Source organism: Camelina sativa, chromosome 15 (assembly GCF_030686135.1).
Source record: "Camelina sativa cultivar CO46 ecotype springtype chromosome 15, ASM3068613v1".
Classification (NCBI taxonomy): Eukaryota; Viridiplantae; Streptophyta; class Magnoliopsida; order Brassicales; family Brassicaceae; genus Camelina; species Camelina sativa.
The window spans coordinates 4117325-4145259 of NC_141894.1; the positions used below are offsets into that span (position 1 = coordinate 4117325).

Consider the following 27935-nt stretch of genomic DNA (forward strand, 5'->3'; position numbering starts at 1 on the left):
AAAAGCAAAAATAATAAAAACGTTACATATTTGGAAAAGATTATCTTTAATGACGTTTAATAAGATTGGTGAACCACTAAAAGGACATTTGATACTTTTTTGTCACTCTTCTGATTTTTTTTTTTTTTAACAAATGTAGATTGTTTTTTAGAAAGTGGTATGAACTAGATTTTCATCTAGGTAAAGATGATATTTTATTTCCCAAAATAAGTATTAACTAACAAAAATTTCGAATCCAATTTGAAATTAAAAATAATAATTTTTTTGCTTTACCATCTTCGAGAAATCAGAAGCCGTTGACACACACATGCGAATCGGACGGATGAGATTAGTCCATTATTAGATATTTGAATTCAAACGCAGTAAAAGAGTTAACGTTACAATTTTTAATTTTTTTCCGCTTAGATTTGGATTCGACTCTAAATACCCGACCCAGATAACAAACAAAGAAAACGAATGAAACAACGCTTTGGAGCATTATAAAGAAAACATTCTTAAGCAGCGATTCAAAGAAAGAAGCAGAAGACGAGACACTACTCTCTTCAGTTTTCTTTCTTTTTTCTAGGGTTTGATCTGTTTGCCCAGAAGGAAAGAAACAGAGTCTAAAATTGGTAACTTCGATTTGTTTCCTTGGTTGATTCTGATTGATTCTGATTGATTTTAATCAAATTTCTTTTTCGTTTTTTTTTTAATTTTCTTCAGTCTAATGACAAGTGGGTTGCACGAATTTAATCTGGCTTCAAGAAGAGCCGAAGAAGCAGGTTTGTTTTTGTTTGATTCGATAAACAAGATCGGAAAAAAGTTATGTTTCTGATTTGATTTTTTTATATGTTGTTGCAGCGGCGAGGAGATTTAAAGCGGTGCAATGGCTTCAATCTGTAGTGGGTCAACTCGGTATCTCGGATCAGCCATCGGAGAAAGAGTTTATTTCTTGCTTGAGAAATGGTATGGTTCTTTGCAATGCTATCAACAAGATTCACCCAGGAGCCGTTTCTAAGGTTTGGTTTGATTCCAATTGGTTTGGTTTGGTTTGTCTCGAGTTCCTCAGATTCCAATTTTAAAGTTTTTAACATTTCTTTAATTCAAACAAGGTTGTGGAGAACTACTCGTATTTGAACGGAGAGTATCAACTTCCACCGGCTTATCAATATTTCGAGAATGTTCGGAATTTTCTTGTGGCTTTACAACAGTTGAGGCTTCCTGGATTTGAAGCTTCTGATCTTGAAAAGGTAACACATTTGAAGCTTCTGATAATGGTTTTGATTCTGTTATAAGCTTTATGAAGAAGAACTGAATATATGAGGATGTGTAATGTTTCACACAGGATAATCTAGAGTCTGGATCAGTGACCAAGGTTGTGGATTGCGTTTTAGGACTTAAGGCATTCCATGAGTGCAAGGTAACGAGCAATGGTAATGGGTCATACAGGCACGTCAAAACGCCGACGTTTCAGCTCTCTGCGACTAAGATTCAGCAGCCTGTAAGTGCTTCTCGGCATTTGGACATGTCCTCGGTCCGTGAGAGAAATGATTGCACTGATGGTGAATCTGATCAACTCAAAGGTTTGTAAACATTCTTCTTCTTGAACCTTCATCCTCTAGTTGACTTGCGTTAAATGTGATTTGTTTTTAACACCAATCTTACTGCATTTGGATTGAATACTTGTAGAGATAGCCAAGTTGTTTGCAGATCACATTTTCAATTCCAAGGAAAACATTGATGAGAATCTTATTTCACTAGAGAATGGCACTGGGGTAAGTTGAAAGAAATGTTCTGAACCATTTGCTCGAGTATTTTTACTGTAACAGTCAGATCCACTTGGTTAAATTGCTTTCATTCTTTGGATTGCAGAATTCTAGAGCAAACTTCGAGAAAATCATCTCAAGATTCCCAGAGGTAAATTAGTTCATACAAAATCCATTTGCCTAGTGATGGTCTGTTTTTATTTAGCAAGTCTTATACTTCAATACTGTTTTGATAGATTTGTCTGACATTAATGATGTCTTTATGTACAGCTTCAGTCAGTATTCAAGAATTTACTTAGCGCAGCTACCCTGAAACCATCAGACTCAAAATCCATGCCTCTGGAGGAGTTACCTGTCCATGAAGAAGACCAAGTATGCTTTTTTTGCTTTTTCTCTTTACATGTGGCACGCAAATCTTACCTTAGAACTGCATTTTGATGTTGGTACCTGAATAGTAACTTTATATATCTTCTGTTCATCAGCCCTTTCCATGTCTTTTTTACTTCCAAATTTGACTAATGTTCTGGTTATGCATCCACGAGTGACTAGTATTATATTTTTCTCAATTTTTACCTTTCTAGTTTGCGCTGCTCTTTCATAGACACCTTTCTTTCCACAACTGTTTAAAAGAGTTCATGTTTTAGTTTACACTAACAGATTGTTGGTTTTATTTTGTACAGTCCAGCAGCAGTCTCCTACAAAAGAAAAATTGCAACCATGAGCGTTTACTGCAAACACAAGAAAAGGAGCTTGCGGTACGTTTACATTTAATCTGTCTTAACGATGTTCTACTACTCGTTATCTTGACTTTAGTTTCTTATATCTTATACAAGATGTTACTTATGATTTACAAGATGTTACTTATGAGTTCTATGCACTACTTTGTGTCCTAATCCAGGTATGTTTCTATTGTTTAGGTTCTCAAGGCCTTGTTCATAGAAACTAAGCAGGATTTTAAGAAATTTCAGGTTCATTTGCAAAGAGATTTGATGGAACTAGGTTAGTTTGTTTTTTGAGAATTCGTTTCTATCAGCTCCGGAGCAGACTGTCAACATTTCATTTTGAATTACAATCTCATTTTCTAGTTTCAAATTCAATTTACTGTGTTGCACAGGGAATCAGATGCAAGAGATGTCATCAGCAGCTCAAGGATATTACAAAGTGGTGGAAGAGAACCGGAAACTATATAACATGGTGCAAGATCTTAAAGGTAGAAAGTAAATAACACAAGTTTTGCTCTTCTAATGGAAGTCGTAATGCCATGTCTTGAATCTGCAGGAAATATAAGGGTGTACTGCAGAGTTAGACCAATCTTCAATAGTGAAATGAACGGAGTAATAGACTATATAGGAAAAGATGGCTCTTTATTTGTTTTGGATCCATCGAAGCCTTATAAAGATGCAAGAAAAACGTTTCAGTTTAATCAAGTATTTGGTCCAACAGCAACTCAAGGTAATTTTGCAATGTCTCAAGAGGCTTATAAAGCTTGTGTTAAGTCTCACACTTCTTTGTTTTAGTAAGATATCTTTGAAACTTTTAAATTCATTTGGACAGATGATGTATTCAGAGAAACACAACCATTAATCAGATCAGTGATGGATGGTTACAATGTCTGTATTTTCGCTTATGGCCAAACGGGATCAGGGAAGACATACACAATGGTGAGAATTGTTCTACAGACTAGAGCATCTTCTTGCCTTTCTACATATTTAGTTACTTATCATTTTGTTCTTTTCTTATGCAGAGTGGTCCTCCAGGCAGATCAGCTACTGAAATGGGAATAAACTATCTGGCTCTCAGTGATCTCTTTCTGATATGTGATAAAAGAAAGGATATGATGACATATGAGATATACGTCCAAATGGTCGAAATTTACAATGAGCAAGTCCGAGACCTTCTAGCAGAAAATTCCTCATGTACCAGATATCCTTTCATGGCTGCTGAAACTTCAATTTTAAAAATTTCCTGCTTTATATATTTCACATGAATCGGCTTAGTGTTCTTCTTGACTATATGTGCACATTAGATATTCGAACTTGTTCCAGTGAAGATGATGGCTTGAGTCTTCCAGATGCTACAATGCATTCTGTAAAATCTACCAAGGATGTCCTTCAGCTGATGGAGGCTGGTGAAGTGAATCGTGCAGTTAGTTCCACGTCCATGAACAATCGAAGTAGTCGGTCTCACAGGTACCAAACTCAAAACTACACTTCCAGAATTATGGAATTAATGCTTTGTGATCTAAAATTAATTTCGTTCTTGTAGTATTTTTATGGTGCACGTACGTGGGAAAGACACATCTGGGGGAACCCTTCGAAGTTGCTTGCATCTTGTGGATCTTGCAGGGAGCGAGAGAGTAGATAAATCAGAGGTGACTGGAGACAGACTCAAGGAAGCACAGTATATCAACAAATCTCTTTCTTGTCTCGGAGATGTAATTTCTGCCTTAGCTCAGAAGAATTCTCACATCCCATACCGAAACAGCAAGCTAACTCTTCTACTTCAAGACTCATTAGGTACTAATAACCCTTCATTTGCTGGTTTGTGAACAAAAAAATTCACTGAATTTCTGTCATGTCTTCATTTCAGGAGGACAAGCCAAAACATTAATGTTTGCTCACTTGAGTCCTGAGGAAGACTCTTTTGGGGAAACTATCAGTACGTTGAAATTCGCACAAAGAGTTTCAACAGTCGAACTTGGAGCTGCTCGTGCACACAAAGAGACTAGAGAGGTTATGCATCTCAAAGAGCAGGTTTGTAGAGACTTAAGTCTTGTTTGGAAGCTAAACAGTAACAAAATTCGTTTCTAGTTGATTTTACATCTAGTGAGCTAACAAAAGCTTTGTTCTTCTTTCAGGTTGAAAACCTGAAGAAGGCTTTGGGTAACGAACAATGGAATAATGTTTCCAACAGTGGAGCAAAGGAGATAAAATCTCCTTTCAGCAGGCCGATTGCAACAACAGAGAGAACTCCTCCACGTCTCAGAAGATTAAGCATCGAAAACTGTAGCAACACAAAGGCAAACCTTGAAGACAGGAAAGCTATTAAGTCACCATTAGCTTCCCGTCGTGCACAAGTATTGAGTTTTGAGGGTCCAAATTCCTGTAAAGACGAAGAAAACAGTAAAGTATATCCCATCACGGAAGTGCAACAGCTCAAGAATCCACGGAGTCCTGTAAGCGCTTATCAAAACCGAGCAATGAAAGTAGATGGCAGAACAAGCATTCCTCAACTCCAGCTATTGCAGACACCTGTTAAAGGAGCTTCCAGAAACGACATACAGATGATTTCTGTGGATTCTAGGACAAATGGAAAAGGTTCACATATACGGAAGTCCCTGAGGACAATCGGAAAGCTGATCAATGGCTCAGAGAAGAGGTATGAATAAGACTGGTTATTCCAATCTGCTTGATAATACTTTGGCATTTTACCTGTTTACTGAAAAACCTTTATGTTACCACAGAAAAGAGAACATTCCTGTGGATCCACGGTCACCACTTGGAGTTGCAAATCATTTCAGCCATATAAAGTCCCCGGACACAAGCAATGCTAAGACTATGCGACGGCAGTCACTCACAGGTGTAGTGCCACCAGGACAAGAGAGATCGCGTAGGTCCTCAATAGGAGGAAACCCAATTGAGATTGGTAAGAAAGATCTTAACATAAGTTCATGTGCCTCTTTACCCCTTTTCATCTGAACAATAATCAATAACTAAGAATTTTCTTTTGTAGATGTAACTAGTACAAAAGGTGCAACTGGTACAAGAAATGCCAAGACGCCTCCACCTATGCGTTCAGCATCAAAGATAGGGAAGAAGTGGGCGTAAGAAGCTATTGAAGAATAACACGTTCTCTTGCTTTGGCTCGAAGCTTAGTATCTCGTTGAAAGTCTCTTCAGCATCTACTCTTCAGTTTCCATTCAATAGGATGAAATTTTTATTTCTTCTTCCTGAGTAAATAAGAACTCAACTTTAGAGGGATCTGACTGTAACATAGATGGCTCTTGTTTAAGCCATTCTTAACAGTTTCGTTGTTTGTCTCAGAAACATTGAATTCATTTATGTCACGGTTTCATTAAAATCTTTACAAGAACTCTGTACTTTCTGTAGTTTGTGCAGACTATACACAGCAACAACAACAACAAAAAATGGAAATCCATTTCAGGTCAGCTAATCGATTTTGCATACACATCAACCAAAACCTTCTTGAACCTATGGAGATCTAACATCACTTTCTGGTCGTTCAGGTATATCCCCTTTGTGAATTGCCACCCTTTCCGAGTGATGCTGTTTGGGTCTCTTAGAATTGGATCATTTTTATCATATCTTTCATACAATGAGCTCTCTCTTGCAAGAATCTTATAACCAATGTAGTCTAGACCGAGCTTCTTTGCCGGTTCTCGATAATATGTCTCTGCTGCCCAATCTGTTCCCAGTGGAATGATTTGAATAAAGACACCTCCAGGTTTCATGAACAGAAAATGGGTCATGGCTGCTCCATGTACCCCAACCATGACATTGCTTGAGTTAACCGCTCTGTAAATCTTTGCCAGCTCCGTTGTTCTGTCAGGTCTCAAAACCTCGACTTCAAACCCGATCCTCTGAGCCATCTTCACCATGAGAGCCTCGTTTGTTATCCCTCGAGACCCGGTTCTTGAAAACAATGCAAGTTTTGGCCTATGAGCCTTTCTTCTCTTTGCTACTCTCGCATGGAACCGTTGCTCCTCTTGCCTGTCCAGTCTGTTGATTCGAGGCTTATAGGCTCGATCAAGTACATTTCTGAACTCATTGATGGTTGTTTGTTGTAGCGTCTTGCATCTGAGAAGGATCGACGGTTAAATCACCATGGATTCTAAGACCAACAATAGCTTCCTTGAAACAGTGAGTTCTCTTGTCTTTGTTGAAATCAATAAGAGGATAATCAGAGAGCTGAGAGAGAACATCTCCATACTTCATCTCCCACCACCTGTGATAGTCAGCAATCACAAAGACAACCTTTTTGTTGAAAGGTTTAGATGTTATATACAAAGGAATAAGCCCGTCGTTGAACTCATGGTAGAGGTTTCCGGTATACCCTCCGGTAGAGAATATCACGGCGGGTACGTCATGGTTCACTTCGCATTTATGCTTGTCGCCAGAAACCTTCACATCTTTTGACATAAGTTTCAGCTCACCAATGGTGTCCATTATACTAGTTTCCCACTTTCTGGTGTATGGTTTGATTGTTTCTTGCAAGACGTGGTCGGTGAGATCATTCGAGGTGTAGAGAAAGATGGAGGAAGGAGAGTGTGTTCTGATATCGCCTTTCATGAAACAGATGTCTGAACGATACCCGTTTCTGTCACAAGATATGCTCTCGTCTGCATAATTATACCACAGAAGAAATAATGAGTATCTCTTGCTCGATGCTTCAAGAACAGTAAGAAACAGAGGATTAGGTTTAGGTACTAACCGTTTTGTGACGTCTTAGGTGATTCTATATCGGTTTCGGAAACACGATTTTCAATCTCTATGATTGAAGAATCTGCAAAAAACATACGAAGTGAAAAAAGTTTAGGACAATAATAAAAAAGAAAGATTTACTTGTAGTATAAGATAAAAGAACCGTACCGATGAGAAACAGAGAAGAGGGGTAAGGGAAATAGAGGAGCTGAGGAGCAAAGACGAAGCAACTTGAGATAAGAGAGAAGAGAAGAAGATAAATAAGCTTAGGCTTCGATCTCTTTGAGAAATTCCCACAAGAACTTTTCAACCCGAAGACATAAGGAAACAGCTTTGTAGATTCGTCTACTTTGATCTGTGCTACTTTTTTCATATTCTGCCTCATCATTCACTGTTATTCAAGTGAAGAACACATAGAAAGAGAGACGTATGCAGAGGGATATAGTGAACTTTTTTCTTTGTAAACAGAATTTTTCTATCTCCTTGAATACGTAAGGGGAGAGAAAGAGAGAGAGAGAGAGAGAGAGAGAGAGAGAGAGAGAGAGAGAGAGAGAGAGAGAGAGAGAGAGAGAGAGAGAGAGAGAGAGAGAGAGAGAGACGTTTTCAGGGTATTGTTGTAAGGTTTGATCAGAGTATATATTTAGAGAGAGAGACGTTAGCATACTATTCTATTCTTTGGAAGAGAGAAAGAGAAAAGTAGAGGAGAGAGAGAGCGACTCGTTTCTTGGTATTGTATAGGAGCAGAGGAGAGGAACATACTACTAATTCTTTGCGATGTCTTTGAGATGGGAATGAGGAGACGTGTGGGAGAACGAGAAAGGGACTTTGGCCAAACCCATCATTCATCTTTAGGCTTATATATGTCGCTTGCATCACAAGATTCCTTTTCCTTAAATCATGTTTGGTAATACTAATAAATACTTACTTATTATTAATACTATATAAATATATATACTCGTCTTAGTTGAAATCATCCTATCAGTGACATATTCAACTTCCTTAAATGGAATTTATGTCTAAATCAGCATGAAAAGTGAAACAGTTTTTGAAGTTAAAAATCAAGTAATTTGGCCACATATATTGATTTATAATTCAATGTTTTCTTTCTGGCGTGCTGGAGTCTTATTATCTGAGGTCCAGCTAATTGTGATCTTTTAATTTAGACTAACAATTTTTTTTTTTTTTTTTAGGTTGAACCGAGTATAAAATAAAGACTGCATGACCCAAGACTAGTTTATGGTTCAAACTCAAAAACTTCCAAAAAATAATAAGTTGTCATAGCACAAGGCCATCGAAACATACGATTTGTTTATATGGATGATTTTAAATTATAGATTCAAATAAATGATGAGACCAATCTACTCATATAGGGATGACTAAATAAGTATAAAGAATTCCAAATTATTGGACAAAGGAAGAAACGATCAAATAGCCTAATGGAGGCGTTCTTAACGGTCAAATACATACAACATGCCATATTCTAATAAGTACCAATTTCTGTTGCACTAATATTTGACATAATTCTTGTAATGAAAAAATATAATCCGAAGGAGTTTCTAATTATCCAAGGATTTTTTATTCCAAAAAAAAAAAAAAAATCAGTTAGTGGGCGAAAAAATAGTCAAATAAAATTTTGTGAAGAAAAAGTTGGTGGACGAAAATTCTAGCTTATTTAATAATGACAAAAACAAATAAGAATAGGGAAAAATGTCATTTAAATCATGAACTTTCAAATTTTGGCCATTTAAACCATGAACTTTGTTGTAGGCCATTTAAAACATCAACTTTTGTTGATTAGTTTTTTTAAACACGAAGTTTCGTTGACCAAGCCAAAAAAGACATGACGTTAAATCCGATAGTTGACCTACTAACAGACGTTACTTTGCCGTTAATCACTCCGTTACTGACAAAACGACGTCGTTTTGATGGAAGTTTTAGTTCGAAAAAATGTCATTTAAACCATGAACTTTTTAATATAGGCCATTTTAACCATGAACTTATAAATGTATATCATTTAAACCATAAACTTTCAAATTTATGTCATTTAAACCATAATACATGAATACAATGATCAATTCTTCAAACTCTAGTGTAGTGTCCTAAAACAAGATGATCAATCCTTCAAACTCTAGTGTAGTGTCCTAAAAAATAAAAAAGACTCAAAACAAATAAAAAAAGACACAAAAAAGAAGGATGAATTGATGTTCTTCATTCTCTTTTTCAGAATCACATCATGAGGCAGAGTCGAAGAAAGAAGAGAGAAACTAAACTAGGGTTAAACGGTTTAGCCGGTTAGGGTTAAATAATTTTGCGGTTTCTAATAAACCTACCAAACCGCAATCCAGTTATCCAAATCAATTGCGCCGAACGGTTAGGCTTTCTCTTTTCGGTTTGCTTCGATAACCAAAATTTTCAGGTTGTCTAGTTTTCACCTAACGCCCAAGGCAAGTTCATGATTTATGTGATAGAAATTTGAAAGTTCATGATTTAAATGACATACATTTACAAGTTCATGGTTTAAATGGCCTATATTTAAAATTTCATGGTTTAAATGATATTTTTTCGAACTAAAACTTCCATTAAAACGACGTCATTTTGTTAGTAACAGTGTGATTAACGGCAAAGTAACGTCTGTTAGTAGGTCAACTATCAGATTTAACGTCATGTCTTTTTTGGCTTGGTCAACAAAACTTCATGTTTAAAAAAGTTAATCAACAAAAGTTGATGTTTTAAATGGCCTACAACAAAGTTCATGGTTTAAATGGCCAAAATTTGAAAGTTCATGATTTAAATGACATTTTTCCCAATAAGAATATGATATTCTTAATCTTTTCAACATATTAGGAAGATAGTATCTACTATCGTATAATACAAATTCATGTACAGTTTAAGTTATGTAGAAAATTCTAAACGTCGATATAAAGTATTGCGACCCACTTTAGACGTACGACCAAGTTCGAAAAGGTGTAAAGGTCATCATATACATATATAAGATAAAAAATTCACCGATACTAAAAAAAATTAGCAAGAGGCTTTGATTAAAAAGGGTATACAAATATATATATAACTGTCAAATAATACGTCTGTGTATACATAGAATATGGTGTGATGCCAATATCTTACCAAAGTTTTTGCCACTATTAATTAAATTATCGCCTCGTGTAAATTTTAGGTTATGTTGAAGCAATTAATTATAAAATGTTTAAGAGGAAAATTTGATTCGATGAGAACTGCAATATAAGTACGCAAAGATGATCATTGAAGACCGCGACTAAATTAGCTTTATCGGGAATTGTGAATTTATCCATATCCACTTTAAGACGATCATAATTCATGAGTAAGTCCTAATGCATTCAGTGATCGATCGGAAATTTTCTTTAATATGGCCATGAATGGACACTGCTTTTAAATTGAGTTTTTGGATTTAGTTTTTAGTTTTTAGATTTTAGATTTTAGTTTTAGATTTTGGTATTAGTTTTTTAAATGAAAAATCTCAAAAAAAAGGTTTTTGGTTTTTGAGAAAAATTAACGTAAAGAATCAAAAACTAGATTTCTTAAATTATAGAACAATTGAAAATCTAGAATCGTGAATGGAAGACTATAACAAAATAGTTTCCCTAAATTTTAGGAAAACCAAAATTTTAAAATCTTGATTGGTATAAAAATGAGATTTTGAAAAACAAAAACCAAAATCTCTCTCAAAATCTACAAAACATTCAAGGCCTATGTGTTTTCTTTGTTGAATAGTACTAATTTATAGTCTACGAAACAAAACAAAACAACTTTATAAAAGAAAGAAGAGAGATCCTCTCATGGGCATGGGTATGTCGACCAAAATCAAAATATAGTACATAAGTTTAATACTACTACATATTATACACTTGTGATAATCATTTGCTTACATGTGGTTAGTTCACACGTCAATTTAGAGTTGCTGTGTATATATAAATTCGATTAATTAAATAGCACATAATTATAATAATTACTTTTATATTGCAGATTTCGCAAGAAAACAAAACTTGAATTCTTAGGGTTAGTTTAAGAAAGTTCATAAAAGTCAAATCATAGTATTAGACTATTAGTATATAATAATAACCTTGCGATTGTGAGAGCATATATATTAATCAATGCATTTCAATTCGGATTATCCGATCCTAAATAGAAGTTTTACAATATATGTGTTTGTTTAATTGGTATTTGCCTGGTTATGTTCATATATATGTTTGTTTTCGATATCCGATATATATTATAAGTCGTATGTTGTACTGTGTTTGGTGTGTCATGTGCTATGTGTATGTGTGTGTGCATGGACATAATGCGAAAAAAGGGAGTGGTGGCAGACCAAAAAACAATTTAGGGCTTCAAAATGTTGGGCCAGATTTGTTCTAAAGCCTGTTATCTTCTTATATCTGGTCTGTGTTGTCATATCTGCCGTTGGATCGTTACTAGACACGTGGACGGTTGATATATTCCTGAGTTCGGTAACATCGCATTTTTTTTTCTAAATATTCTTCTCGGGAGAGAAAAGAGAACAAAACAAATCGTTGAAGAAGTAAAGTAAAGAAGAAGCTCAAGGCGCGACGAAGAAGACGAAAGTGGCAATCTTTAGTAATTACAGTCCAATTACTAAAAAGGGGTTTTAGGGTTTTTAGTTCTGAGCAGAGCAGAGAAGAGAATCGATGAGTGACGCGTTTTGTTCAGACTGTAAAAGGCACACGGAGGTTGTGTTTGACCATTCCGCCGGAGATACAGTTTGTTCCGAGTGTGGTCTCGTGCTCGAATCTCACTCAATCGATGAAACTTCGGAGTGGCGTACCTTCGCTAATGAGTCAGGTGATAATGATCCTGTTCGTGTCGGTGGTCCTACGAATCCTCTTTTAGCTGATGGTGGTCTCACTACTGTCATTTCTAAACCTAATGGTTCCTCTGGCGATTTCCTCTCTTCTTCTCTTGGTCGATGGCAGAATCGTGGATCTAATCCTGATCGTGGCCTTATTGTTGCCTTTAAGACGATCGCCACTATGGCTGATAGGTAGGGTTTGTTTCTCGAAATTTTTAGGGTTTTAGTTTCTGGAAGCTTCTCAATTTCAACTGTTGAATTCGATGATTTTTGCTTGTGGTTAGAAATTTTGAAAATTCAGTATTGAGAAGCTCGATTTAGATGAATTCTTATAGTGGGTAAATTAAGTAAATGTATGTAACTAAAAATAGAAACTATCTTCTTTTAGCTTTTAGGAAAATGAAGAAAAAAAACTTGATTTGGTTCAATACGTTCTGAAATGTTATTGTGAGGTGTTTTGTCACTGTAAGTTAGGTTGATTGACAAAATTACTAATCTGATAAAAACTTGTGTGTTTCTCCAGGTTGGGCCTTGTGGCAACCATCAAGGTACTCTTTTTTTTCTTTTCTCTTACTAGTAACTAATCTAAAGGCTTTGCTTGAAATGCATTCTGTTTTGAAAGTTGCTGATGTTTCTTGGAATGTATGTAGCTTGCCAATGTTTATAGAGTTTCTATCCTTATTCCATTGTTTTTTTTTGGTGGTTTTTGATCTTCTATTGAAGGATCGAGCCAATGAGATTTATAAAAGGGTAGAGGATCAAAAGTCAAGCAGAGGAAGAAATCAGGATGCTCTTTTGGCTGCCTGTTTATACATTGCTTGCCGGCAAGAAGATAAGCCACGAACTGTCAAGGGTACTACAAAAACAGATTTTTAGAGTCTTTATATCTCACCATCTGCCTTTTTTTTAACCCTTGCTGATATTATGTAGAAATATGCTCTGTTGCCAATGGAGCTACTAAGAAGGAGATTGGTCGTGCAAAAGAATACATTGTCAAACAGTTGGGGCTGGAAACTGGACAATCCGTGGAAATGGGTACTATACATGCCGGAGATTTTATGGTCAGTTCTCTTTAAATTAGTGCTTCTTGGTTCACGTATCCACGATTTTTATCAAGTCTGACTGGTATATTTGCAGAGACGTTTTTGCTCCAATCTTGGTATGACCAACCAAACCGTGAAAGCGGCTCAAGAATCTGTGCAGAAGTCGGAGGAATTTGATATAAGGTTACACCACTAGCCATTGTTGTCTTATTGCTTGTTTTCTGGATGTATCGGTTTACAGCCATTCATTCACACAGGAGCTTTTAACCTGTTGCAGGAGGAGTCCCATATCGATTGCAGCTGCAGTAATATACATTATAACTCAGCTGTCTGATGAGAAGAAGCCTCTCCGAGGTCTGTTCCATTCGCACTTTGTGAATGTAAACAAGTTAACATCACACGAAGTCACAAACTATCTGACATTTTGAACCTGCAGATATATCGGTGGCAACTGGAGTCGCGGAAGGAACTATAAGAAACTCTTATAAAGATCTTTACCCTCACCTTTCCAAGATCATACCAGCTTGGTATGCTAAAGAAGAAGATCTCAAGAACCTACAAAGCCCTTGAGTGTCTTCTGACTCTTCGCTCCTACTCAGCTGCCATGCCTTCCAGTTTCGATTGGGAATTGAAGGGGTTATAAAGTAATTTGGTCCGAAGTACGACTCGGGCCACACTTAGACAAGATATTTACAGTAGATTTGTATCAAAATCTCTCCATAAGATACCATAAATTGTTGACTTAACGAGACTGTATTTCCTGTTGATCTCACCATTTCGAACATCATGCCACCGACCTTTGTAACTCTGCTAATCAAGCCACCGACCGGTTTAAGGATTGGTTTTTACTTCTCAACACATGACACAGAAGAACTCATCGGTTCTGAAGTAAAAAGTGATTACAATTAATTAGGAGAATTGGAAATAATACGTTTTTTACTTTGTTATTTACAGTTTACCAAGAAAGTTTAAAAGAAATGACTACTTTAAAATTTATGTTATCCGTGGACAATACATCATCAGCATCTAAATATTGATAAGATTATATTTTCAGAAGTATATAATATTCGGATTATAATTAATAAAATATCCAAGCAGCATCAAATATTTGGAACTTAAACCTAATGATTGGAATCATTGAACTTCCTCTGAGAGTTGAAGTTTCCTTTTATAGAGTTTCAGATTTAGAAGTAGTCATTGTCTTTTAAACAAGTCTATAAAACGTAAGTTATTTATTAACAAACGTGCAGTATCAAATTTACATTTGGATTTGTTTAACACATAACCAAAGTAATTATAATGTAACCAAGTGAAATCAACCACTCTAGCTAGAGAAAAAACTAAAAAAGTACATATATTCTTAGTTCAATTATTTCCAATGGAGTATATAGAAGAAGAAAACAAAAGTTACATGTGCTGTTGAGTACACGAATATCTTGTAAGCTGCATAAATATCTTTAGGTTGGGCCAAGTGCTATAGGAACTCTTACATTTTAAACATGCCAATTTGTATCTAGTGTGCTTTCATCATATACACTCAATTTTGATCGTATTATCTAACATATATTTTAATATTTTTTTTTTTTACTCAAAAGGAAATATATTGATTTAAACTGAGTCATTACAGAGAGGTTGTAAAAGCCAGAAAGATTTTATGACAGATTCAACATAATAATCAACATTTTGACAACCAAATTTTGCTAAGGAATCTGCAGCTGAATTATAAATATCTTATAATTTTGACAACCAAATATTTTAATATTTATTTTCAAGATTGTCAAAGTAAATATCTTTCTGTAATGTATTATGTATGCTTTTAAAGTGATCAGTATATTGAAATTCTTCGATTATATGAGCTAGTTGTTATCTAAAGAAAATATACTGAACCCCTTAAAAATCTGAAAAACAATATTCTTCTTTATAATTTTTTTGGTAAAAGCCTAGGTATTTTCGAGATGAGCAAACAAACCAAAATATGAGAATAGTAATAACAACATTTTTCAGACTGAAACAAATGAAGTTATTTCATCAACCTCTAAACCAGTTTTAGAGTCAGGTTATACTACTTTTTTTTATTTGATATTAGTATGCGAGACGGTTGGATTTTATCTTGCATTTGTTGTTTAAGAGATGTACACACTATAATTTTCCATGATTGAAATAATACACACAATCCTACCATAAGGATTGATTGGTGAGAGGGTATGACTATGGTTGGTGAAGAGGAGCGGAAAAGACTTTACCCAAATCTTACCAACTCCACCCATTATCAAATTCTTTTATGTATTTTTGTTTCCTCGCAATCAATTGTTTGGTAAGCTTTTCTCTCTAGCCATAAGAGAAATTATACGTACTTAACGTCCATTCCCATAAAATCAATAGTAGTATTTTATAATCAATGGTAGTATTTTATACTATATATAGGCTAAAGATCCGGATGTCTTTGTAGTTTTGGGTGTTGTCCCCATATTTTGGATTCGGATTGTGTTGTTTAATTGAATCTGTACGACCAACGAAGGCTCTCAGTCCAAAGCTGATTAAGGTGGAGTTAATTATACCCATTTTAATTTTTATATTTTTAAAAAAGAAAGAAAAAGAAATTAAATGAAGACTTTTAAGATAACTTTTTTTTTATTAATCAATTCAGAAATTTGATAAATGAATCGACCTGTTTTTTTAGGTTATGGATCCGCAACCTAAAAAAAAGGAAAAAAAGTATAGTACAAGCCATGGATCCGTGCAAACCTAACGTATTCAGAATATAGATAAAAACATACCGACCTGATAATAAATGACACTCAATCAAAATACATACGATATGGATAAGATTTGGCATTCTGTATGAGCAGCAATTAATGAAATACTACTATATTTTTCGAAACAACATGTCAGAACCGCTCCATGCAATAAAACTTATTAACTTACGAAATTAATAGTAGTATATAAAAAAAATATCTACAGTATATGTTAAATTTGGATTTGTGGTGTTTGCTCACACAAGACCAAACCATCATATGTCCCTATCTCTGGCAGTACCTGACCCTCGAGCTCGACATATAAAAACGAATATTCATATAACATGGAAGCCACGTGGGTTAATAAACGTCCGTCCATATTGCAATTGACATCCGACGGCTCTAGACACATTTCAACTAACCCGACTCCGTTTCTCACCAACTCTTTTATGCCTCTATTTAAAACCTCCGATGTCGCTTACCTTTCTTCTCAGGGAAATTTTATTAATTCACAACTCGAATAAATAATTTCTCCCTTTTTAATTTTTATATGTTTAAGCACAAACAAAAGTACAATTTTCATATATTGTAATTGTACCTTGTAAGCGCAACGTGTAACTAGATTCATACACACATTTGTATTGCTTTAATTTGTTTCCTATATTAACATTACTACATATAGAGAAAGAGATCAAGACGACCATATTGTCATTAATTAAAACCGGTCGGTCGTATCCAAAAACCCCGTTTTCTTTAATCTAGTCGGCGGTCGTCATGGAGCTATGCAATCAAAACAACCACATCATCGGCGATCCGTTGAACTGGAACGCAGCGGCTGAAGCTTTGAAAGGAAGCCACTTGGAGGAGGTGAAACGAATGGTGGAAGATTACAGGAAAGGAGTGGTGAAGTTAGGAGGAGAGACGTTGACGATTGGTCAAGTCGCCGCCGTTGCTAGACGAGGAGGAGGCACGTGCCGGAGTCAAGGCGAGTAGCGACTGGGTGATGGAGAGCATGAACCGAGGAACCGACAGTTATGGAGTCACCACTGGGTTTGGTGCAACTTCCCATAGAAGAACCAAACAAGGCGGTGCACTTCAAAATGAGCTTATTAGGTAAGTTATATTTTTTTAGTCAATACCATATATGGTAACTATAAATTTGTTACTACTATTTTTATCTTTCTTTTAATATTGTACTATATCAACATTAAATGTGTTGAACAATTCTCTAGACTGGGCTGCTAGCTAGCTAGTGAAAATTTTTTAGAATGGGTAACTAATTACAATGACAATGATGATAATTACTAATGTATTTATTGAAAACCGAAATTAAATGGTTTTAACTTTTTTAGCTAGTGAATTAATTTTAGAGTAGGAGAAAAGAAGATTTGAATCCGGTATGTGTAAATACCGTGAGACAGGTTAAATGTATGTTCTTGGTGATCATCTCTCTTTTGCCTAGTTTTCCTTAATTTTGGCATTTTTTTAGTTGACTTCACCCTTCTCTTTGGTATTATTCGGTTTTACCTAATATTTAGGTGAATAATTTGTTTTCTCAGTACTAATTAGCTGAATAAGTTGGTATTTGGCAATAATAATTAGGTGAAGTTAAGTTACACATAACAGTCGTGGACGCTAATGATTACATGCCTCTCATTTCTTCATACACCAAACTTTAATTTATTCTACCAACATAAGATAAAATTTTGAGCAATTAATATTTGTGACGGACGCAATTAACGGTAACTTGCAATTAATGACTCGAGCAGGTTCTTAAACGCCGGAATATTTGGCACCGGCACCGGAGACACGTCACACACGTTACCCAAGCCGACGACAAGAGCAGCAATGCTCGTCCGTGTCAACACTCTCCTCCAAGGCTACTCAGGGATACGCTTCGAGATTCTTGAAGCCATTACTAAGCTTCTCAACCACGAAATCACTCCCTGCCTCCCTCTCCGTGGCACCATCACCGCTTCCGGCGACCTTGTCCCGCTCTCTTACATCGCCGGACTCCTCACCGGCCGTCCTAACTCGAAAGCCGTGGGTCCTTCCGGTGAGACTCTCACTGCCTCTGAGGCCTTTAAGCTTGCCGGAGTATCGTCCTTCTTCGAGCTGCAGCCTAAGGAAGGACTAGCACTTGTGAACGGGACAGCGGTTGGATCGGGTTTGGCCTCGACGGTTCTGTTCGAGGCAAATATTTTGGCGGTTTTGTCGGAAGTTATGTCTGCGATGTTTGCTGAGGTTATGCAGGGGAAACCGGAGTTCACCGATCACTTGACGCATAAACTGAAGCACCATCCTGGTCAGATCGAAGCCGCCGCAATTATGGAACATATATTATACGGAAGCTCTTACGTTAAGGAAGCTCAACTTCTTCACGAGATGGATCCTCTTCAAAAACCTAAACAAGATCGGTAACGTTTCTTGCCTCTCAAGTAAACTTATATTGTGCGCGTGTGGTTATATATAGCTGAGTAGCGTTCTCTGTTTATTTGCAGGTATGCATTACGTACTTCGCCACAATGGCTCGGGCCTCAGATCGAAGTGATCAGAGCGGCGACTAAGATGATTGAGCGTGAGATAAACTCAGTTAACGATAACCCTTTGATCGATGTTTCAAGGAACAAAGCTTTGCACGGTGGGAATTTCCAAGGGACACCGATTGGTGTCGCCATGGATAACTCTCGTCTAGCCATTGCTTCAATAGGGAAACTCATGTTCGCACAGTTCTCTGAACTGGTCAACGATTTCTACAACAACGGTTTGCCTTCTAACCTATCCGGTGGGAGAAACCCTAGTCTTGATTACGGGTTCAAAGGCGCGGAAATAGCCATGGCTTCTTATTGCTCTGAGCTTCAGTTCTTAGCTAATCCCGTGACCAACCATGTCCAAAGCGCGGAGCAGCATAACCAAGACGTTAACTCCCTAGGTCTGATCTCGAGCCGTAAAACCGCAGAAGCAGTCGATATCCTCAAGCTAATGTCGACGACTTACTTAGTCGCGCTTTGCCAAGCCGTTGATCTAAGACATCTAGAAGAGAATCTGAAGAAAGCGATTAAATCCGCGGTGAGCCAGGTGTCGAAACGGGTCTTAACCGTTGGTGCAAACGGTGAGCTACATCCGTCGAGGTTCACCGAACGTGATGTCCTCCAAGTGGTTGACCGAGAGTACGTGTTCTCCTACGCAGACGATCCCTGCAGCATCACTTACCCGCTGATGCAGAAACTTAGACACATTCTTGTAGACCACGCTTTAGCTGATCCAGAACGCGAGGCCAATTCCGCGACATCGGTATTCCAAAAAATCGGAGCCTTTGAGTCGGAGCTGAGATTGCTTCTCCCTAAAGAAGTGGAACGTGTTCGGGTTGAGTACGAGGAAGGATCCTCGGGTATAGCTAACCGGATAAAAGAATGCCGGTCTTATCCGTTGTACCGGTTCATGAGAGATGAGCTGAAGACAGAGCTGCTAACCGGAGAGAATGTTAGGTCACCTGGAGAAGAGTTTGATAAAGTGTTGTCTGCGATTTCTGATGGAAAACTTATTGATCCTTTGTTGGATTGTCTCAAGGAGTGGAACGGAGCTCCGATTCCAATCTGTTAATTAAAAAAAAATCTCTCTGTTTTGACAGATGATGATGATGATCCATCCAACATTCTTACATATAAAATACACCTATAATATGTTTCGTTGTATGCTAAATGCTGTCTTAATGGGTGTTACCCCCAAATAAATAGAAGCTTGACTTTATATACAGTTAAAAACGTACGTTTATCTTTATCTTATTGCTTGACTAAACATAAAGGGACGAGACTGATACCAAAAAAAGAAAAGGGTGTATATGTTAAAAAAAGAAAACTTTTGGGACTTAAAATTTAAATCAATCAAAGTATTGGCTGCAAAAAGAACACGATAAATAGTTTTCTAGCTCTGCGCGTTCGGCAAGAACCGAAAAAACCGAACCGAGTAAACCGAGATTTCCGGTTATTGGTATCGATTTTGTGAGGAGTGGTGAACCGATTGGGAAAATAATTTTGGGATTTCGGTTAATGATTCGGTTCGGTTCGGGGAGCTGAAACCGAACGGTTATTCCATCTTCTTCTTCCATCTGCTTCTGTGTGTGTCCGAAGAAGAAGAAAACTTTTCTGGGCACCGCTTCTTTGTTTATTTAGCGTTCCTACAAGAAGAAGAAGAAGAAGAAGAAGAAGAAGAAGAGAAAGCAATACGAAAAAATGGCGACTCTGTCTTCTTCATCTCGATTGTATTCATCATCTCCTATATGCAAATCTCGATTCTCACCAACAACTCTCGTCTCGGGGATTGATTTCATCTCTTTCTCGCCTCGAACAACTCTCTCGCCGGTGATTCTTTCTCTCTCTGTTAAACATAATCGACGGAGAAGCTCGCTCCAAGGTTCGATTTTTATAAAGTTTCCCTTTTTTTATTTTACTGATTTGAAAAATATGGAATTAAATTGAAGTATTCGAAGGGTTGATTTTGATTTTGGTTTCTGGGTTTCAGTGAAATCAGTAGCTAGCCCAACGGAGACAGTGTCGGAGTTCGATGAGATGGTCTCCGGTACGAAACGGAAGTATTACATGCTTGGTGGGAAAGGAGGAGTGGGCAAAACTAGTTGTGCTGCTTCTTTAGCTGTGAGGTTTGCAAACAATGGGCACCCAACTCTTGTTGTATCCACAGATCCAGCTCATTCTTTGAGTGATTCTTTTGCTCAGGTAAACGAGGCAATCGTTTTCTATAAGTGAAGGCTTTTAATCTTTGTCTGATGAAGATTTATATGATTGCTGTTTTTGTTGATTTTGTAGGATTTGACTGGAGGAATGCTTGTGCCTGTTGAAGGACCTGAAGCTCCTTTATTTGCTCTAGAAGTATGTTTTTGGAGTTATGTTTGGGGGCTTTTTTTTTGGTTTATGTGGTGATGATCCTACACTCAAATTGAGTTTTAATTTCTAGCTCTGCAACAGATAAACCCTGAGAAGGCCAGGGAAGAGTTTCGTAGTGCCTCCCAGATGAATGGAGGAACTGGGGTGAAAGATTTTATGGATGGTATGGGACTTGGGATGCTTGTTGAACAGGTATTTTTTTAGCATTGTGTGTGTACTTTCAGGTGGTAGTTGTTTTCTAAATTGTGTGTTTAAGTGCTCGTAAATGGCTTACCAGTCGTGATGTATTCCTCTGTGGTAGCTAGCCATGTGAGCTTCAATGTTTCTGATACTTAATCTAGGTGTCTCAAATGGATGTCAGTGCCTCTTACTGTTCTGCTTATGATACTGAATACGGTTTTTTGGTTGATGAAGTTGGGAGAGCTTAAGCTTGGAGAATTGCTCGACACACCGCCTCCTGGATTGGATGAAGCCATTGCCATTTCTAAGGTAATTCTGCCATTCTTTCTGATCTTTTTGTCTTGATATGTCGTTTTCTTGTCTCTTGCTGATTGTTTAGGGTATTCACAGGTCATTCAGTTTTTGGAATCACCTGAGTATAACATGTTCACCAGAATCGTGTTTGATACCGCACCAACGGTGAGCAAGCTGGACTGAAATTTGCCTTCCTTTATAGTGTAAAATATTAAAGACAGAGTCTATTGTTGCTTACAGGGTCATACGCTAAGGCTACTCTCTTTACCTGATTTCTTGGACGCGTCCATTGGTAAAATTTTGAAGGTGGGAAACCATTTCCTCTTTAACTCTTATGTTTTAGTCTCTTTTACTTAAGGGTTAATCTCTTTCTCAGAGTTTGTCTTCTTAAATACATTTTCTGCATCTTCAGCTTAGACAGAAAATAACCTCAGCTACTTCAGCGATCAAATCAGTCTTTGGGAAAGAAGGAAACAAGCCTGATGCTGTAAGTCTTTGTACATATTGGCTGATATAGTATTCCTGTTTATTATTATTCATTTAATTTTTCTTTATGGATGTGACAGGCCGACAAATTGGAAAAACTAAGAGAAAGGATGGTTAAAGTTCGCGAGCTTTTCCGTGACACAGAGTCAACAGAATTCGTCATTGTCACTATCCCAACGGTAATGTCTACACATGCATCTCTTTAGATTTCCTCCTTTCTTCAAGAATAAAATCCATTGGTCTGAAGTTGCTCTTACTGTTTGTTTCTATCGAAAAGGTAATGGCGGTCAGCGAGTCTTCTAGGTTAAGTGCATCCTTGAAGAAAGAAAGTGTTCCCGTCAAAAGACTCATTGTTAATCAGCTTCTCCCACCATCCTCCTCAGACTGCAAATTTTGCGCAATTAAGAGAAAGGTATACACACAAACACAAACTTCTCATGAACTAGTGGTCTCTTTAAACCAAAGATCGCTCTTGCATACTCCTCAAACTACAAAATGCTTTTGTTCTTGTGTTTGTTCTGTGATTTCAAAGCATCACACATTTAAATCGTGAAAAATGAACGTGCAGGATCAAATGCGTGCTCTTGATATGATTCGGGAGGATTCAGAACTCTCTGCTTTGACACTGATGGAGGCTCCGCTGGTAGATATGGAGATCAGGGGTGTCCCTGCTCTGCGCTTCTTGGGTGATATCATTTGGAAATAAGATCATTACACATACATTATCGACTCTAGGATGAAGAAGCAGGTTCACTTCACTTGTATGAGATAGTGTTGGTTAAGACATTACATAGTTTTCGTACAGATGTTGAAATCGTCTTTGATGGGTTTGGTAAAAATGAATATTGACGAGTCATGGAAGAAAAGAAAATAGAGAAATTATTCGAGTCATGTGTTTTCAAACTGTTTAACGAATTCAGTATCTGCAACATTTCGGTGGGTGTAAAAAACGTTCAATTTACGACTTAAGTGCTGTAAAACAAGAAATATAGCAATTCTTGGGGAGCAAAGCCGCAAGATATTTACATAGTAATGCATGTAGAAGAGTAAGACCTAAGAATAAGCCATTGCTTTACATAATAAAACAGCAAGGCTTCACCTTTTTTTACACAACCAAAAGGAGATTTTTCAATTTAAGCCAGTTGAGATCCAAAATACATTTATTCACTGACTTAAATCTAAAACCTTCTATTTTATTTACAAATTATTTGCAAAATATATATAACAGGACCCATCTTGAGATGCTTTGCTTAGTTAGGCTGTACAGATAGCTCTTGGTCATCAACTTGTACCTCTTTCTCTGGTTGTGTTGTAAATAAAGAAGCTTGAGGTTTTACTTTACTCAAAGATGGTTAAGGAGTAGCGGTTGTAGTTAGAGATGCTGAGAGCCCGATTCTCCTCTCTGCAGAAAAAAAGAAGAGTGATTCACGATCATGATCATGAGTCATGACCTGTGGTTTTGTACAGGGAGAAGAAATGTTTACCTCCAGTAGTGATAAGTTTCTCAACCCGGGCAACGATGTGTTTCCCATATGTGTATCTCTTCAAGGCATTCAAGTGAACTTTGATGCGAGAAAGAATGAGTGCAAGACTTTGATCATCGCATGTTTCAAGAACCTTCTGCACTACGTAGTTCCCAAATGGGTCCTTCATCATCGCCTGCAAATTGTTCCAAGTTTAGTGGGCCTTTTTTGAGACATTGCACAAAGACATGAGGGAGTTAGATTGCAGACCTGAAGAGGCTCGTTTTCATCAGTATAACCAAGCATCTCATTCACTAGAACCTGACGCTCCTCTGGACCGCCAAACGTTAAGCACTTTTCAACAACATTAGAAGCAAACTTCTGCTGACTCATCTTCACAATCTGTCCAGCAAGCTTATTGATAATTTCTGACCGTTCATGAGGTTTACCGTGTTGTATGATATGCTACAGCCGGAAACAAGTTTGATCTTTATCAGTGTGTCCATTTTCATGAAGCAGAAACGTAATTCAAGCTTCAGAATCTTACCTGAATAACATAATTCCCGTACTGATCTTGTGCTAGAGTACAGACTGAATCCATGATTTCCTCCATTATGATCCGTTGGGTTTCTATGTCATCAATATGCTCGAGTACCCTCTGACGCGATTCATAAAAAGTAGATTTCAAGTATCATTAATAGTGGACAAGAAAAAATTGGAACTTGGATCTATGATCAAGAAACTATAGGGTGAGATGTATAATATCAAACCTGGATTACACGGCATCCATATGGGTGTGTTGAAAGAGCTAAGACTTTTCCATAGAATGAGGAAATTATGAACTGTATCCAATCCTGAGGAAGACGCTCTATACACTTCTGGATGACATGGTTACCATTCTGGTCATGAACGCATTTCATGACAGACCCATCAAGCTCTTGCACCATTTGAGCTTGCTGCTCCAATTCAACCACCTCTAACGCCTGTTTCCATATCGCAGAAACAAGATAACACATTATTAACGCGCTCAGAAAAGTCAAACACCTATGTCAGTAGAATCATAACCACTAATAATATAAATAGGATCAAAACAGTGTCTTTAGATTGGGTACCTTTTGGATAACCCTGCAGCCATACATTTGTAGTGAGAGAGCCAAAACGTGGCCCGTAACTTGTTCAGCGAGTTCTTTTCTCTGCCTGTTTGTACCATGCTCAAAAAACTAGAACAAAACCAGAACAACATATGAGAAAACTGACACATCTAGCGATGTGCATTGAAATGATTTAGAAGCTACAGCTAGTACCTTTTGAATGACGTAATTTCCAAAGACATCTGTCATTAAAGTGCGGCCATAAGGAAGTATCTCAGGGAATATTGCATTCTTTTCCTCATCCGTCGCCGTCTCAAGTTTTTGCTGAATGAAACGACTTCCGTACTGATCCATGCTGCAAATGGTATGAAATCCAAACAAAAGTGAACTCGTAACCTTGAATGATGTATATTAGATAAGGTAAGGTAAATACCTGAACTCAATCACATGACCAACTATTTCTGAGAGCTCTAAAGACCTTGTCTTGTTGTTCTTAAACCCCTCTAGTAAGGATGCTTCTGTCGTGCTGCCGATGTCTACATGGGATGATCCTTGTGATCCTCCAAAAGGAACTTTCATCATTGAGGCTGATTGTGACATACGCATGTTCTGGAAATTTCTTGAATTCTTGGCAGGAGAAGGCAAATGGTTTCCTAGATACATGTTGCCAAGATCATACGAAGGACTCTCAAAGAATCTAGAATTTGCAGCATTGAGGTTACCCAGCTGTTGCCTGTTTTGAGCAAGTAACATCGCAAGGTATTCATTAGCCGTATCTCCGTTTGAAGTCCCAATATTGTTTCTAATAAGAGAATGATCGGTTGGGGCAGCAGTAGAAGATGCCGTATGCAGATACTGGCTGTAATGTGGGTCCATAACTGGAGAGTGAAGCTCAGAAGCAACTTGATTTATCAATCTGTTCAAGTTTTGTCTATCCCCTTCCCCACTCAGATGTGAGCCTGAAACATAAGGAATAAAAAAAAATGGTTCAATCTAAGGCACTACTGTGTTCTGTTTGTGTGTATAAGAGTGAGAGTAAGACATAGAGACAGAAAGAGAGGAAGGAGTGAGAAACCTTCAGCAGAATAGTGCTCAGCTAATGAATTCAACTTGTTCTTTGCCAAATAACCACCAGCTGTGGAGAAGTCTGTTCCATTAATATTTGCATTCCGACTATTGACATCAGATAAGCCCAGACTTCCTAATCTAGAATGATCTGAAGTTGAGTAAAGACTCGCTGAAGAGGAGGTTCGTTTAGGGATGTTGACTTGTCCATGGGAACCCACCTGAGAAGCACCAAGACTAGTTCCATACCCACTCATTCCACCATAATTTGCAGAAAACAAGTGATCTTTGGATTCTGGTGCAGCAATGTTTTGTTGCCGCAAAGCCTTCTTATGACCGTTGGGTATGTAACGCATGACATCAGATTGATTCTCCAATTCCACTTGAAGCTGTGACTGCATATGGTTTTCTTTAACTTGACTCATCTCTGACATGTTCAACCTAGACAATGCGTCGGCAACATCAGCAGCAGAGTAAGATTCAGAGTTTTGGATGGCTGTGCCAAAAGTATTCTTCTTCTCGACAGGACCGACCCTGGTACCAATAGGGGGAAGGCCAGAGGCCGGAGATCGCCCGACTAGATGTGAGTCAGGAGTTCTATTCCTTGGCACCGGGGAACTCATGGTGGATCCAAGCATAGTATTTGGACTGTTTTTGGCAGTAGAATGTAACGATTCATGGAATGGTAATGGGCTGTCGAATCCACCCGCACTGAAATTCGATAAAACAGCAGAATCTTTCATGTCCCGAAAAGTGTTGCAGCTTGCAGGCCGTGAGAGTTGGCTGCCTAAGGCTGCATCCCGTTCAATTCCTTCCTGTAAAAGTAAACAAACAATGAAGTAGGAACCCTTGCGATCAACTTATATTCAACAGAATAAGCATCAATGTATAGACATTACCTGAAGAATATCAGCAAAACTCTTCCTTCTCGGTCCAATCCCAGGATAACCGCCGGATAATCCAATCAAGTCATCTCTACCTTGATCTAGCCGCTGCACATTCTGAGAACGGCCCTGGGCAACAGCATTCCTGAGTTCCATCAAATCATTCTCTGCCTGCTCAACTGGAACCCCTGGCTGAACCGTGAAAAGCGATGATGAGTTATCGACTTCAACAGACTTCTTCCTCCATTCCCCAACAGGATCAAACACAGAGTCACCACCATTGTGAAACCTCTGAGCAACTCTCCAATCCTCTCTAGACAACAAAGGAGGCGGTAACCTCGGATTCGAATGCTCATTGGAATAGTAATAGGAGAGATACTCAGGGTGCCAACGTAACTCATCGTCAGATAAAAGCTCAACCCCATTGCTAGTACTAATACTGTTGTTGTTAATACCCCTAACATCTCTATGATCAGAGCTATTATTATTCAAGTAGTGATTATCCATAGCCCTTAACAAACCTTCCACCGTAGGAGGCGCGCTTCCGCTTCTGTGAACATCAATGTCTCGTTCTCGTTCTCGTTCACGGCCAAACGTTTGGCGATTACGATGTTGTTGGAGCAAAGATTCGAGCTCTCTCTGGAATCGATCCTCGAGATCCACATTGGATCCTCGATTCACACTAGTCAAATTTGATCTCGTATCCATGTAACTATTAGTAACCATCTCTTCCTTTCATCCGAAATCTTATCTATATTAGACCTAAAATCAATCAACACCTGCAAAATCAAAAAAATCGTGTCGGTGTTACGAAATCGGAGAAGAAGAATCCCATCGATTTCTATATATATAAAAAGAAACCCGATCGCGATAAAAAAAAGTCACCTCTCACGCGATGTTTCTAATGTCGACGAAGAAGAATGATATGGTGGTTTCGCTTGTCTCGTTTAGGTAGAAGAGACAAAACGAAGAGGAGAGACCATAAAAGGGGACATTGATTGGGTTGTAGGAGGAGGAGGAATGAATTACTGAAAGAGAGAGAGCGAAGTGTGAGATAAGAAGTGACGACGCGATTGGAGGAAGAAAATATAACAATTAAGGTGAAGAAGAAGAAGAAGAAGAAGAAGAAGAAGAAGAAGACAAAAGAGGCGTTAAAGCATGGAACTCTGAGATCGCCTTCATCCTCTCTCTTTCTCTCTGGTAAATTCTCCCAAACTGTCACTTCTCTTTTTTAGTATTTTATCTTATTTTCTATTTGTTTCCTATTTAAGTTATATCCTTTAACAATAATAATAATCTGAAAAGGGTGATTAGAAGATGCGGCTATTACGACACCGTATAATCTCTCTTTTATTCAGTGTTCAAGAAAGCGGTCTAGGCGGTCGCCTAGGCGCCGTCTAGGCGCTAGGCGCTCAGCAGACGCCTACACGACCGCTTAGACCGCCTAAAATCACATAATATTATTTTATTGTATATTTTTTATTTTTAATTACATATATTTAAAATTTTAAGTTTATATTCATATAAATGTTAATATGTTATTAATCTAAATTAAATAAATATATTTTTACTAATTTTAGTTTATGATTTATTATTATTTATTTCTTCTAACATATATTTTTACATAATTTTATATATAATATTATATATATAATATTCGTATTGTAAACGCCTAAACCGCCTTAAAACGCCTAAAATTCCGACTAGGCGTTCTAGGCGCTAGGCGCTGGATCACCGCCCACATACCGCCTAGCGCTTTCTTGAACA

At 37.6% G+C, this 27935-nt stretch overlaps 5 protein-coding genes and 1 pseudogene across 7 annotated transcripts; 4 read left to right on the forward strand and 2 right to left on the reverse strand.

The window, feature by feature from the left end:
- The first annotated feature begins 373 nt into the window (after positions 1 to 373).
- On the forward strand, positions 374 to 5827 carry LOC104745210 (kinesin-like protein KIN-14L). The gene is made up of 20 exons (XM_010466400.3): positions 374 to 611; positions 703 to 761; positions 841 to 998; positions 1092 to 1229; positions 1325 to 1562; positions 1669 to 1754; positions 1852 to 1896; positions 2016 to 2117; positions 2426 to 2500; positions 2663 to 2744; positions 2860 to 2955; positions 3024 to 3197; positions 3300 to 3406; positions 3490 to 3668; positions 3767 to 3934; positions 4011 to 4261; positions 4335 to 4498; positions 4603 to 5123; positions 5209 to 5390; positions 5478 to 5827. The coding sequence occupies exons 2-20, from the start codon at positions 707 to 709 to the stop codon at positions 5570 to 5572; spliced, it is 2916 nt and encodes a 971-aa protein (XP_010464702.2). The 5' UTR covers positions 374 to 611; positions 703 to 706; the 3' UTR covers positions 5573 to 5827.
- Positions 5779 to 7900, reverse strand: LOC104745209 (xylan glycosyltransferase MUCI21-like; annotated as a pseudogene). The gene is made up of 3 exons (XR_015582424.1): positions 7355 to 7900; positions 7197 to 7268; positions 5779 to 7104 (listed from the first exon to the last, which is right to left on the reverse strand). The product of XR_015582424.1 is annotated as a xylan glycosyltransferase MUCI21-like (transcript).
- A 3793-nt stretch (positions 7901 to 11693) lies between these two features.
- Positions 11694 to 13925, forward strand: LOC104745211 (transcription initiation factor IIB-2). The gene is made up of 7 exons (XM_010466403.3): positions 11694 to 12218; positions 12550 to 12574; positions 12750 to 12879; positions 12957 to 13087; positions 13164 to 13252; positions 13347 to 13423; positions 13506 to 13925. Exons 1-7 carry the CDS (start codon positions 11866 to 11868, stop codon positions 13637 to 13639), a joined length of 939 nt encoding a protein of 312 aa, XP_010464705.1. The 5' UTR covers positions 11694 to 11865; the 3' UTR covers positions 13640 to 13925.
- A 2232-nt stretch (positions 13926 to 16157) lies between these two features.
- On the forward strand, positions 16158 to 19568 carry LOC104745212 (phenylalanine ammonia-lyase 4). The gene is made up of 3 exons (XM_010466404.3): positions 16158 to 16917; positions 17574 to 18221; positions 18306 to 19568. Exons 1-3 carry the CDS (start codon positions 16808 to 16810, stop codon positions 19405 to 19407), a joined length of 1860 nt encoding a protein of 619 aa, XP_010464706.2. The 5' UTR covers positions 16158 to 16807; the 3' UTR covers positions 19408 to 19568.
- A 172-nt stretch (positions 19569 to 19740) lies between these two features.
- LOC104745213 (ATPase GET3B) lies at positions 19741 to 22556 on the forward strand. 2 transcript variants are annotated; one of them, XM_010466405.3, is made up of 11 exons: positions 19741 to 20217; positions 20326 to 20537; positions 20628 to 20690; positions 20787 to 20897; positions 21120 to 21194; positions 21276 to 21344; positions 21420 to 21485; positions 21592 to 21666; positions 21746 to 21844; positions 21943 to 22077; positions 22234 to 22556. In XM_010466405.3, exons 1-11 carry the CDS (start codon positions 20037 to 20039, stop codon positions 22369 to 22371), a joined length of 1224 nt encoding a protein of 407 aa, XP_010464707.1. In that variant the 5' UTR covers positions 19741 to 20036; the 3' UTR covers positions 22372 to 22556. The 2 variants fall into 2 exon arrangements, with proteins under 2 accessions (XP_010464707.1, XP_087344596.1); XM_087488470.1 differs by lacking the exon at positions 19741 to 20217 and having other exon boundaries at positions 20461 to 20537; positions 20776 to 20897.
- Positions 22557 to 22602: 46 nt separating this feature from the next.
- On the reverse strand, positions 22603 to 27453 carry LOC104745214 (pumilio homolog 4). The gene is made up of 11 exons (XM_087488469.1): positions 27054 to 27453; positions 26184 to 26947; positions 25295 to 26099; positions 24653 to 25178; positions 24433 to 24574; positions 24241 to 24348; positions 23899 to 24111; positions 23676 to 23786; positions 23399 to 23593; positions 23150 to 23324; positions 22603 to 23067 (listed from the first exon to the last, which is right to left on the reverse strand). The coding sequence occupies exons 2-11, from the start codon at positions 26892 to 26894 to the stop codon at positions 23018 to 23020; spliced, it is 3036 nt and encodes a 1011-aa protein (XP_087344595.1). The 5' UTR covers positions 26895 to 26947; positions 27054 to 27453; the 3' UTR covers positions 22603 to 23017.
- Between the last annotated feature and the right edge of the window lie 482 nt (positions 27454 to 27935).

Coding starts and splice junctions, on each gene's coding strand:
- LOC104745210 (XM_010466400.3), top strand. CDS start 707: ATGACAAGTGGGTTGCACGAATTTAATCTGGCTTCAAGAAGAGCCGAA. Junction 1,563..1,668: donor TGAATCTGATCAACTCAAAG/GTTTGTAAACAT, acceptor GAATACTTGTAG/AGATAGCCAAGTTGTTTGCA. Junction 4,499..4,602: donor TTATGCATCTCAAAGAGCAG/GTTTGTAGAGAC, acceptor TTCTTCTTTCAG/GTTGAAAACCTGAAGAAGGC.
- LOC104745213 (XM_010466405.3), top strand. CDS start 20,037: ATGGCGACTCTGTCTTCTTCATCTCGATTGTATTCATCATCTCCTATA. Junction 20,218..20,325: donor ACGGAGAAGCTCGCTCCAAG/GTTCGATTTTTA, acceptor TCTGGGTTTCAG/TGAAATCAGTAGCTAGCCCA. Junction 20,898..21,119: donor TTGGGATGCTTGTTGAACAG/GTATTTTTTTAG, acceptor TGGTTGATGAAG/TTGGGAGAGCTTAAGCTTGG.
- LOC104745212 (XM_010466404.3), top strand. CDS start 16,808: ATGGAGAGCATGAACCGAGGAACCGACAGTTATGGAGTCACCACTGGG. Junction 16,918..17,573: donor CTTCAAAATGAGCTTATTAG/GTAAGTTATATT, acceptor TGACTCGAGCAG/GTTCTTAAACGCCGGAATAT. Junction 18,222..18,305: donor CAAAAACCTAAACAAGATCG/GTAACGTTTCTT, acceptor GTTTATTTGCAG/GTATGCATTACGTACTTCGC.
- LOC104745211 (XM_010466403.3), top strand. CDS start 11,866: ATGAGTGACGCGTTTTGTTCAGACTGTAAAAGGCACACGGAGGTTGTG. Junction 12,575..12,749: donor GCCTTGTGGCAACCATCAAG/GTACTCTTTTTT, acceptor CTTCTATTGAAG/GATCGAGCCAATGAGATTTA. Junction 12,880..12,956: donor TAAGCCACGAACTGTCAAGG/GTACTACAAAAA, acceptor GATATTATGTAG/AAATATGCTCTGTTGCCAAT.
- LOC104745214 (XM_087488469.1), bottom strand. CDS start 26,894: ATGGTTACTAATAGTTACATGGATACGAGATCAAATTTGACTAGTGTG. Junction 24,575..24,652: donor GGTCATGTGATTGAGTTCAG/GTATTTACCTTA, acceptor TACCATTTGCAG/CATGGATCAGTACGGAAGTC. Junction 23,787..23,898: donor ATGGATGCCGTGTAATCCAG/GTTTGATATTAT, acceptor GAATCGCGTCAG/AGGGTACTCGAGCATATTGA.